Source organism: Batrachochytrium dendrobatidis (assembly GCF_000203795.2).
Source record: "Batrachochytrium dendrobatidis JAM81 unplaced genomic scaffold BATDEscaffold_12, whole genome shotgun sequence".
Taxonomy (NCBI): Eukaryota; Fungi; Chytridiomycota; class Chytridiomycetes; order Rhizophydiales; genus Batrachochytrium; species Batrachochytrium dendrobatidis.
The window spans coordinates 622,590-635,085 of NW_006281110.1; the positions used below are offsets into that span (position 1 = coordinate 622,590).

Consider the following 12,496-nt stretch of genomic DNA (forward strand, 5'->3'; position numbering starts at 1 on the left):
ATGCACACAATACATACAATACACACCAGTTGCATTGATCAGCATGTGTCAACTGGTCAATATCGTCAACCTGATTATACACGCACTTGACATGTACATCTGGACAGTAATCATTGTACAATCCAGACTGTTGTGCAAACCATATATGACCAGTCATGTCAAGTATCCAATCAAACATCCAGTCATGAATACAACCAGGAATACAAACTCGGGTAGTCCGAGTATCGATCAACAACTGCAATCGATATCAAACTATCGTGCACAATCGATTGTAATCCACACCAGTTATAGTCAATCACACATGTCACACATGCCATGGTGTATGTATATTTAATGTCAAATGACAATCAAAGTTTATTGCAAGTTGAAACAGTTGAACCAGTCCATATTAACATTCGGATTAATTTTCACTTCTGAATTGATCGATGAGCGATTTAAACCTATCACCAAATTTGGAGAAACCACTACGTATACCAGAGGAGAGTCTCTGTCCAAAGGAGCGAAATCCAGACTGTGTTTGCGGTGACGGTTGTGGATCTTGACGTTGCTGTTCAAAGTTAGAACTTTGACCAGAGCCACCACTGCATGCTGATGATTGTTCACATAATTCGCCGAGGTATTGTTTAACGATAGGATGTGAAAGGATACGCAAAAGTTGGCCATCGAGTGTTTGAGCAGTAAAAGGTTCTTTGAAAACGAACTCCACAAGACTTATTATGATAAGTTCCAAATCATAATCGAAACGACTAAGCTCGAATTTGCACCTGTTCTTTTTTCTTTGAAGAAAGGCAAAATCAGACTCTTCTTTTTCAAGTTTCTGCTCAAGCTCCTTCATTCGATCGTTGCCGTTGTTGGATTTTAGTTTAAACTTGTTTGTTAGCATTTTACGTTTCAAATTAGAAATCTTTTTTTCCAGATGACTCTTTGTACTCCGTAGATTACTATGTTCAAGATCTATCAATTCGCATTCCTTTTTTTTCCTATTATAGTCATTATGTACTTTTGAGTATTCTTTGAGCAAATTCTTCATGTCAGCTGAAAGTGAATCAAGACTACCCAAGTCTATGCTGTTTGGATTAGGAGTTGCAGATGGGTTATATACAGTATCTGTAGTTTCAGTAGGGAGAATTGGTTTGGCAATAGTAACTGAACAAATAAGCAGGATTGATGATAGTACAGCAGTTGGTAGTTTCATTTTACTGGTTTGATTAAACAAGTTGTGGATGATTGTTATTCAGCAGGTCGGATTTGGATGGTATTTATATTGGTTGTTGAGTGGATAATATTAAAAAGCATATTTCTTGGAGACCGTCCTAAGGGATTGGTGTTACTATCAGGGTTGGTGTTGATTTGCTATCAGTGTCAAACTTTGAAGGACCTCCCTTTATATGGTGGCATGTAATATTTGCCGAGTGCTACTTGGCTATACACTCAAACCTTGTATGGTCGATTGTGTAGTTTTCCACCCTTATTCACCCCAAAAAGGGTCAGTGAGCCACAATCTAAGAAACCAGTGCATGCTATGTAAACCTGCATAGCTATATGCAACTGAGCTGAATTTAGTTATTAGCTGGTCATCAATGGATTCAATCAATAAACTAAATTAATACAATCCAGTTCATATTGTAACCACAATGTCACATTGATGATCAGTGACTTGCAACTGTTGTGTTGGCATTGTAACTTGCGACATATGACGGCATGTTGATGATCGTCATAGTCGGAAAGTAAATCATAGTAGATCAAATATACAAAGGAATGAACTAATAAAGTAATTGAGTTGTCTATTAACAATTTGGAATAAAGCAGGTTTATAGGGTGGAGAGCTGTGGAGAAACATAGATGAAGGCTATATAGATCCCAGCTCAAGCGTCACTGTTTGAGGACACCCTAATCACTATAAACCCTTCATGATTGGATGTATTCACAGCCAACCACATGCGTTATACACAAAGGCCCACACACGCACATACACAGTGTAGCCCAATAGGCTGCGCATCCAAACACTCCGAGTGCCATTACAAGGATCACATGCTACCAATGTCTAACAGATATTTCATGTTGTGTTACTATATCAATATCGATTGTCACTATATAGTTGTATCAATCACACATCATGATCATATGTCATGGTTGACTCGTATTCTGGATTGATGTACACATTGTATTGTATTGCATCACTCGAACACGAACACGAACTTTGTATGACTCGTTGAGCAACTTGTTCAATAACTCGTTGTATGACTCGTATATACACTGCAATTGGATCCAGTCACTCGACATTACAACATGATCCACATACAACCTGATTGTGATGGTGGTTGTCGATCTGATTGTCGTGTCAGTATATATGTCGAGTATGTACATCCAAGTGATCAAGCCATACATGTATATGCATACAATACACACCAGTTGCGTTGATCAGCATGTGTCAACTGGTCAATATTGTCAACCTGGTTATACACGCACTTGACATGTATATCTGGACAGTGATCATTGTACAATCCAGACTGTTGTGCAAACCATATATGACCAGTCATGTCAAGTATCCAATCAAACATCCAGTCATGAATACAACCAGGAATACAAACTCGGGTAGTCCGAGTATCGATCAACAACTGCAATCGATATCAAACTATCATGCACAATCGATTGTAATCCACACCAGTTATAGTCAATCACACATATCACACATGTCATGGTGTATGTATATTTAATGTCAAATGACGATTATATTTTATTGTAAATTAAATCAAAATGACAGTTGAAACAGTTGAGCCAGTCCAGATTAGGATTCAAATCAATTATCTTTGGGTTCACGCCTGATTCGACTCAAGAGTAAGTTAGCTCCATGACTAAGTTTAGAGGCAACTTTACGTAAACCAGTGGAAGCTTTCTGTCTAAAGGTGGTAAATCTTTGTTTAAGGGAGGAAAATCCCTGTCCAAAAGTGGCAAATCTCTGCTTAAAGGAAGCGAATCTCTGTCCAAAGGAGCTAGATTCAGGCTGTATTTGCGGTAACGGCTCTGGATCTTGATCTGAACCACCACTACATGCTGATGATTCTTGACATAATTCGTCGAGACATTTTTTAATGATGGAATTTGAGAGGACTTGCGAAAATTGTTTCTCGAGCAATTCTTGATCGAAACGGCTTTCCATAAAGTACTGTACGATACTTGTTTTGACAAGTATCAATTCTTGATCGAAACAATCACTTGTAACTTTGCACCCGTTATGTTGTCTTTTAAGATCGACAAAGTCGGAACGTTTTTCTTCAAGTCTTTTCTCGAGCTTCTTTATCTCAGCATCGTCATCATCATTTTTTAGCTTAGTTCTGTCTTTTAGAGCTTTACTTTTCAATTCCGAGATCCTTGTTTCCATAAAATTTATCATTTTCCAATAATTATTATGTCGAAGCTCTATCAGGTCGCATTCTTTTTTATGTTCATCATAGCTACTTTGTATTTCCAAGTAGCTTTTGAGAAATCCTCTCATCTCACGCGAAGCCGAAAAGACGTCACTCCAGTCTACAGGACCGCTAACAGGAATTAACGAAGGACTAGACTCGGCACTTGTAGTCGAACTGGGACGGATTGGTTTGGCAATAGTAACTGAACAAATAAGCAGGATTGATGATAGTACAGCAGTTGGTAGTTTCATTTTACTGGTTTGATTAAACAAGTTGTGGATGATTGTTATTCAACAGGTCGGATTTAGATGGTATTTATGTCGGTTATTGAGTGGATAATATTAAAAAGCATATTTCTTGGAGACCGTCCTAAGGGATTGGTGTTACTATCAGGGTTGGTGTTGATTTGCTATCAATGTCAAACTTTGAAGGACCTCCCTTTATATGGTGGCTTGTGACTTTGATTGAACTGCTACTCGGCTATACATCCAAACGTTGTATGGTCGATTGCGTAGTTTTCCGCCCTTATTCACCCCAACCCTGACTAGTGAGCCACAATCTAAAAAACCAGTGCGTGCTATGTAAACATGCATAGCTATATGCAACTGAGCTGACATTCAGTTATTAGTTGGTCATCAATGTATTATGATATTGCATGATTTGCAATCACAGTTGATTGACATGATTCAAACATGTTGTGGTTTAGTAGTACTTTCCACTCAACTCGACACGATCAATCATAATTAGTATTGATCGAGTGATTCAATCAATCAATTGAATCAATATAATCCAGTTCATGTTGTAACCACAATGTTACATTGATGATCAATGACTTGCAACTGTTGTGTTGGCATTGCATGTTGTGTGTTACTATATCAACATCGATTGTCACTATATAGTTGTATTGACTACACATCATGATCATATGTCATGGTTGACTCGTATTCTGGATTGATGTACACATTGTATTGTATTGCATCACTCGAACACAAACACGAACTTTGTATGACTCGTTGAGCAACTTGTTCAATAACTCGTTGTATGACTCGTATATACACTGCAATTGGATCCAGTCACTCGACATTACAACATGATCCACATACAACCTGATTGTGATGGTGGTTGTCGATCTGATTGTCGTGTCGGTATATATGTCGAGTATGTACATCCGAGTGATCAAGCCATACATGTATATACACACAATACATACAATACACACCAGTTGCGTTGATCAGCATGTGTCAACTGGTCAATATCATCAACCTGGTTATACACGCACTTGACATGTGCATCTGGACAGTAATCATTGTACAATCCAGACTGTTGTGCAAACCATATATGACCAGTCATGTCAAGTATCCAATCAAATATCCAGTCATGAATACAGCCAGAAATACAAACTCGGGTAGTCCGAGTATCGATCAACAACTGCAATCGATATCAAACTACCATGCACAATTGATTGTAATCCACACCAGTTGTAGTCAATCACACATGTCACATGTCATGGTGTATGTATATCCAATGTCAAATGACGATCAAAGTTTATTGCAAGTTGAATCAGAATGACAGTTGAAACAGTTGAACCAGTCCATATTAACACTCGGATTAATTCTCACGTCTGAATCGTTCAACAAGAGATCTAAACCCACTACCAAGTCTGGAGAAAGCTTTACGTATACCAGAGGAAACTCTATGTTTAAAGGATACAAATCTCTGCCTAAAGGCGGAAGCTTTCTGCCTAAAGGTGCGAGCTCTTCGTCTAAAGGTGTGAGCTTTTCGTCTAAAGGCGGGGGCTCTTTGTCCAAAGGAGCGAGATCCAGACTGTGTTTGCGGTTGCGGATCTTGACGTTCTCCATCACTAGGATCATTAAGATCAATCTCTTCAAAACTGTCATCATCAAGATTTTGATGTTGCTGCTGTCCATCACTAGAGTTTTGATCAGAATCATCACTGCATGCTGATGATTGTTCACCACCACATAATTCGCCGAGGTATTGTTTAGCGTAAGGATCTGAAAGGATAAGCAAAAGTTGGCCATCGAGCGATTCAAGATTGAAAGATGCTCCAAAAATGAACTCCACGAGATTTACTTTGGCGAAATCCAGCTGTTGATTAAAATGACTAAGCTCGAATCTACACTTGTTCTTTTTTCTTTGAAGTTCGCCAAGTCTGGAATGTCCTTCCTGAAACTTATTCCTAAGCTCTTTCATTTCATCATCATCGCTATATTTTGAATTGCCGCGACCGTTTCTCTGAGCCGTACGTCTCAAATTGCCAAACCTTTCCCTTGTATGTTTTACTAGTTTTTGTTGATCCTCAAATTGAAGCTTTATCAATTTGCATTTTTTTTTATGTTCATCATAGTCATGTTGTTTTTTCAAGTAGTTTTTGAACAAATCTTGGATATCATCTGAAAATGAATCAAGACTACCCAAGTCTATGCCGTTTGCATTAGGAGTTGCAGAGGGATTAAACTCGGTACTTGTAGTTGAACTGGGAATAGCTGTCGAAGAGACATATTCTGTACTTGCAGTCGAACTGGGATGGATTGGATTGGCTGTAGTGACTGAACAAACAAGCAGGATCGATGATAGTACAGCAACTGATAGTTTCATTTTACTGGTTTGATCGAGTTGCAGACAATTATCATTCAACAGGTCAGTTTTGTATTGTATTTATATCCGTCGAGTGAATAGTATTAAAAGCATGCTGGATGACCGTCCTAAGGGATTGATGTTACTATCAGGGTTGATGCCGATTTGCTATCAATTTCAAACTTTGAAGGGATATCCCTTTATATGACGATCCGCAATTTTTACTGGACCGCTATTCGGCTATACATCCAAACGTTGTATGGTTGATTGTGTAGTTTTCCACCCTTGTTCACCCTAACCCTGATTAGTGTCAAATCATAATCAAATAAGCACAGTCCATGCAAACCTCCAAACCTGTATGCGATTGAGCTGACAGTTATTAGTTGGTCATCAATGTGTTGTGATATTGTATAATTTACAATCACAGTTGATTGACATGTTGCAATCACAATGTCACATTGATGATCAATGACTTGCAACTGTTGTGTTGGCATTGCATGTTGTGTGTTACTGTATCAATATCGATTGTCACTATATAGCTGTATTGACTACACATCATGATCATATGTCATGGTTGACTCGTATTCTGGATTGATGTACACATTGTATTGTATTGCATCACTCGAACACGAACACGAACTTTGTATGACTCGTTGAGCAACTTGTTCAATAACTCGTTGTATGACTCGTATATATACTGCAATTGGATCCAGTCACTCGACATTACAACACTGTCCACATACAACCTGATTGTGATGGTGGTTGTCGATCTGATTGTCGTGTCAGTATATATGTCGAGTATGTACATCCGAGTGATCAAGCCATACATGTATATGCACACAATACATACAATGCATACCAGTTGCGTTGATCAGCATGTGTCAACTGGTCAATATCGTCAACCTGGTTATACACGCACTTGACATGTATATCTGGACAGTGATCATTGTACAATCCAGACTGTTGTGCAAACCATATATGGCCAGTCATGTCAAGTATCCAATCAAACATCCAGTCATGAATACAACCAGAAATACAAACTCGGGTAGTCCGAGTATCGATCAACAACTGCAATCGATATCAAACTATCGTGCACAATTGATTGTAATCCACACCAGTTATAGTCAATCATACATGTCACACATGCCATGGTGTATGTTGATATGTTGCATTTGAATACATGACATGATGGTCAATGTCAATCACACACAACTGGTAATGCATGACCAATGACGGCACTCGACGACTGCAACAATCAACACCAACCATATCAAGTGTGTTGATACATTGCATTAACATTGAATGCAAGATATCAACAGTGTAATATGATATACTGCTGCAAGTATATCATGACGTGTATGTGGTGGTTCAGTCAACCATACACACCATTATCATGCAAACACGATGATCAACAATGCAATAGTATGCTTGACATGATTGTATTGCATCAGTCGACTCTATACGATCATTATATACACCAATGTGTGCATATTGGATACAATGGATACAATGGACACAGTGTCAATATGTGATGGTTGTCGTTGTTGATTGTTGGTTGCGTGATGATCATATTGTTGGCATTGTATATCCAAGTTGTAATACGTAACAGAGTTTAAATCGACGCGATCCAAGACAAATGTGAACATCAACTATACATTGGATCGAGTATTTACAGTGTAATTTTGGTATGTACAAGTATGTACGGACATGTATGAACATGAACATGCATGTCGATGTGTGATCAGTCAGGTTATTGATACAAGTATTGACACCACAATCTCTTGTTCATTAACGTATAGTGACATATTTATGTAGTATAAGTTTTAGAGGAAGATCACAGAGATGTAAGATAAGAAGAAGGAATGAATCAGAATAGTCGTGATTGTTTATTGATAAGAGAACTTTGTCTCTTATATATAGTAAGTAGTAGTGGTGAATTAGTGACGGTATAAACGCCACTCCTAAGCTTCACCGTTAAGGGTTCCCAAGCGTTACAGTCATTGCATAAAGTGAGGCAATGGTCATCACCATATCCAAGCATTGTATAGCTTACTTGTTTATACAATGCTTGTTACTATAAACCCCATCCTGACTGTCTGGGTCCTATTACAAATGTCATAAATTACCAATGTCTAACACAATCAACGAGTCAAATTGATCAGATCTGATGCCAACACACATGACTATTGTTGGTATTGGTGTTGCATGTCATGTGTCAATACGACATGTCAAGCAATACTATATTGACACAGTACACATGTATGTCAGAACCATCAATGTGTACAAATATATAGTATAGAATAAATGTATTGTATTGAAAATGCAAGTGTCAAAACACAATATGATGATGAGCAATACTGTAGAATAATCAGATACAATACATGCAAGTTTAAATGAAAATCCAAGTTTATTGCAAGTTGAATCAGAATGACAGTTGAAGCGGTTGAAACCAGTCCAGATTAACATTCGAATCGATTGCCACATCTGAGTTGTTCGACAAGCGATCTAATCCTATCACCAAGTCTGGAGACAACATTACGCACACCAGAGTAAGCTCTATGTCCAAAGTTAGAAGCTCTCTGTCTAAACGTGGAAGCTCTCTGCCTAAAGGTGGGAGCTTCATGTCCAAAGAAAGCAAGTCTCTGCCCAAAGAAGCGAGATCCAGGCTGTGGTTGTGGATTTTGATTTTCTTGCTGTTCATCACCAAGTTCTTCATCACTAATCTCTTCAAAATTGCCACCATTAGGATCTTGATCAGAATCATCACTGCATGCTGATGATTGTTCACCACCACATAGTCCTTCAAGGTATTGTTTAACGAGAGGATGTGAGAAGACAGACGAAACTTGCTTATCAAATAATTCATGATTGAAACGTTTTCCGGAAATGTTCTCCACAAGAGCTACTTTGACGAGTTTCAATTCATACTCGAGACTAGTAGACTTGTATTTGCATGCTCTTTTCTTATCTTCAAGATCTTCAAGTTTGGAATATCCTTCTTGAAGTTCAAGTTTAAGCTCCTTCAGTTGATCATTACCATTGCTGGTTTTTAGCTTAAGCATGCCTTTTAAATTTTTACGCTTGAGGTCCTTGATCTTTTGCTCCGTATAAGTTATCATGCTTTGTTGATTACTATGTATAAGATCTATCAGTCTGCATTCTTTTTTATGTTTACGATAATCATTTCGTCTTTTTGAATATTCTTTGAGCAAATCTTGGATGTTAACTGGAAGTGAATCAAGACTACCCAAGTCTATGCCGTTTGCATTAGGAGTTGCAGAGGGATTAAACTCGGTACTTGTAGTCAAACTGGGAATAGCTGTCGAGAAACTAGATTCAGCATCTGTAGTCGAACTGGGAACAACTGTCAAGAAACTAGATTCGGCATCTGTAGTTGCACTGGGAATATCTGTCAAAGAGACAAATTCAGCATCTGCAGCTGCACTGGGATGGATTGGATTGGCTGTAGTGACTGAACAAACAAGCAGGATCGATGACAGTACGGCGATTGGTAGTTTCATTTTACTGGTTTGATCGAGTTGCAGACGATTGCCGTTCAACAGGTCGGGTTGATCGTATTTATATCCGTCGAGTGAATAGTATTAAAAGCATGCTGAGTGGTCACCCTAAATAATTAGCTTTTTTGTAAGGGTTGGTGCCGATTTGTTATCAATGTCAACCTTTAAAGGGATATCCCTTTATATGACGATCCGCAATTTTTACTGAACCGCTGCTCGGCTATACATTCAAACATCGTACGATTGATTGATCAATTGTGTAGCTTCCCGCCCTTATTCACCCTAACCCTGATTAGTGTGTCAAATCATAATCAAATAAGCACAGTCCATGCAAACCTGTATGCGATTGAATTGATATTCAGTTATTAGTTGTTCATCAATGGATTCAATCAATCAATTGAATCAATACAATGTAGTCCATGTTGCAATCACAATGTCACATTGATGATCAGTGACTTGCAGCTGTTGTGTTGGCATTGCATGTTGTGTGTTACTATATCAATATCGATTGTCACTATATAGCTGTATTGACTACACATCATGATCATATGTCATGGTTGACTCGTATTCTGGATTGATGTACACATTGTATTGTATTGCATCACTCGAACACGAACACGAACTTTGTATGACTCGTTGAGCAACTTGTTCAATAACTCGTTGTATGACTCGTATATATACTGCAATTGGATCCAGTCATTCGACATCACAACACTGTCCACATACAACCTGATTGTGATGGTGGTTGTCGATCTGATTGTCGTGTCAGTATATATGTCGAGTATGTACATCCGAGTGATCAAGCCATACATGTATATGCACACAATACATACAATACACACCAGTTGCGTTGATCAGCATGTGTCAACTGATCAATATTATTACAGTTGTATTTGTGTAAAATGGAGTATTGTTTTTGAGCAAGTCAATGATTAAATGTTGTGTTTTCTTAATAGACTAAATTTGGCACGTTCAATTCTTCAATAAACAGTGTCCATCATTGATGTATACAATCAAACTGTAGTATTTAAAAACTTGCAGATACGCTATAGTTTAGAATATCCAAGATTGTACATCTCGATAAAACAAGTTATTTTTATGCCAGTCAACTAGAGTTCACGACAATGTTGTCCAATAAATTTGATACCAACTGTGTCATGAGACTGGATATTTATTATGCACTTTGTTACCCTTATTTACTGAATACGGCAATTAGTCTGTTTGTGCACTCGGGTTGCTCAAATTCACGGATCGTTCATATAATTTTAGTGTTGAGTTTTAAAGTTCTTTTTATTGTCATCAATACTACTGTATTATGTGGAGTAGTGCTATACGCTCTCATGCACTTTTATATATTCAACTGATTATCATTTCAGCTGTTCTGTGGTTTAGCAATGTTGGTGCATCAGTAACTACCACAGATTCAATTGCATTCGACTCCAATCAAGCCACTATTTCACCGCCACTTTTGGTCAAGAGAAATAGAATCGAGACGTTAACAACCACAGCAGAATGCGACTTTTTCCTATGTAGCATTGCAGGTACTCCTCAAGCAGCAACCACATTCTTACTGGGGACAATCACTCTCCTTATCAATGTGATTGCATTTTTTCTGGCATTGTATAATATGGACTATCCTCCACTTCGAGCAAAACAACTTTTGCTAGTTGGATTAGGGCTGATGGGTGGATGTTGTTGGTTTTATGGGTTTATGCTTGCAGCTGGACTGCTGATTGTTCCTGACCTTCTTCCCAGTTGTCCATTCTGGACGGTTGTTGTTCAAGTAAGTATCAATGTTTTGTATACGCCTATTGGTTGCACTATAAGTGTTGCTGTTCTTGACAACACTTGGTTTGCAAAAAAGAACTAAAAAGTATTGTACATTGCTAATTACTTGATTGTCTTGTATACCATTGTAGATATCATTGGGTTCGTTGACAATTGTTACTACAATTTTGCTGAGGTTATACCGACTTTTTCGTGTCATTGTTCAGGTAAGCTAACCCTCAAGATGGTCATCATGTTATTAGAAACTCATTGCTGTCTACCAAATTCATTTTTGATGACTAATACTTGGTTGCTAGACAAAACCTGTACAGGGGCTGGATTACCTACTCTGGTGGGTCGTTATTCTGCTACCATCCATCTTGATCGCCATCTTTGGTCTTTCTCTGCCTGAAGAGTATGTGAACTTTTTAAATCCAGAAACCGGCCAGTGCAAATTCAATCCCACTTACAAGTTTGTCATCATTTCCTTGATTGGTCTTATGATTTTCATTGTGGGAGTAAGTAATCGAGTGGTGATTTGAATCAACATGCAACTTATACCATGTACTTTTTATTAGGGATCCATATACTATGTAGGCAAGAGAATCCACATTTCAGCATTTAACGAGTTTCGAGAAAATAAGATCTTGCTTTTATTTGCTCTTGTAGCATTCTTTTTCAATTTGGTTTTCAATGCTACCAAACTGTTCCACAATTCATGGGCTCAAATGATTGTTGCCATGATTACTCTTATTATCGTGCACATGAATTTCTGGATTCTTATTTGGGAACCTTTATATGCCTGGTAAGTAATACAATGGATTGCATGTTCACGCTAGTTGCTAATTGCTAATTGATTCCAACTATTTATTAGTTATTTTAATCGCGAAGACTATTTGATGGACTTTCTTATTGAACTCAATGGTGCAGGTCAATCATCTCATGGAACGTCTGATCCAATCTACAGTAATAGTACATGTGTAAATACTTGAGCCAAAATGTACCATGAGAGTTGTGTATTCAAGATAAAACCTTTAGAATCATGAATTTATTTTATTAGTTTATGATTACAACTCGACCATTTGCAAATAAAATGTCAAAGCAGTTCATGTGTGAGTTATTGAGTAATACACAGCATGTTTGGTATGACAGAACTTGACCAAAATCATATTTAAGAAACATATTTCAACAAAAATAGTCGTA

General features: G+C 37.9%; 5 protein-coding genes across 5 annotated transcripts; 1 reads left to right on the plus strand and 4 right to left on the minus strand.

Moving 5' to 3' along the window:
• Positions 1-400: 400 nt before the first annotated feature.
• On the minus strand, positions 401-1,195 carry BATDEDRAFT_27249 (uncharacterized protein; the record flags this gene model as incomplete). Its single annotated transcript, XM_006681356.1, has 1 exon — positions 401-1,195. The coding sequence occupies one exon, from the start codon at positions 1,193-1,195 to the stop codon at positions 401-403; it is 795 nt and encodes a 264-aa protein (XP_006681419.1).
• Positions 1,196-2,800: 1,605 nt separating this feature from the next.
• On the minus strand, positions 2,801-3,661 carry BATDEDRAFT_27250 (uncharacterized protein; the record flags this gene model as incomplete). Its single annotated transcript, XM_006681357.1, has 1 exon — positions 2,801-3,661. One exon carries the CDS (start codon positions 3,659-3,661, stop codon positions 2,801-2,803), a length of 861 nt encoding a protein of 286 aa, XP_006681420.1.
• Positions 3,662-5,018: 1,357 nt separating this feature from the next.
• Positions 5,019-6,029, minus strand: BATDEDRAFT_27251 (uncharacterized protein; the record flags this gene model as incomplete). Its single annotated transcript, XM_006681358.1, has 1 exon — positions 5,019-6,029. One exon carries the CDS (start codon positions 6,027-6,029, stop codon positions 5,019-5,021), a length of 1,011 nt encoding a protein of 336 aa, XP_006681421.1.
• A 2,438-nt stretch (positions 6,030-8,467) lies between these two features.
• BATDEDRAFT_91183 (uncharacterized protein) lies at positions 8,468-9,529 on the minus strand (the record flags this gene model as incomplete). Its single annotated transcript, XM_006681498.1, has 1 exon — positions 8,468-9,529. The coding sequence occupies one exon, from the start codon at positions 9,527-9,529 to the stop codon at positions 8,468-8,470; it is 1,062 nt and encodes a 353-aa protein (XP_006681561.1).
• A 1,312-nt stretch (positions 9,530-10,841) lies between these two features.
• BATDEDRAFT_27253 (uncharacterized protein) lies at positions 10,842-12,285 on the plus strand (the record flags this gene model as incomplete). The annotated part of the gene is made up of 5 exons (XM_006681359.1): positions 10,842-11,309; positions 11,446-11,520; positions 11,611-11,811; positions 11,872-12,098; positions 12,168-12,285. 5 exons carry the CDS (start codon positions 10,842-10,844, stop codon positions 12,283-12,285), a joined length of 1,089 nt encoding a protein of 362 aa, XP_006681422.1.
• Positions 12,286-12,496: the final 211 nt, after the last annotated feature.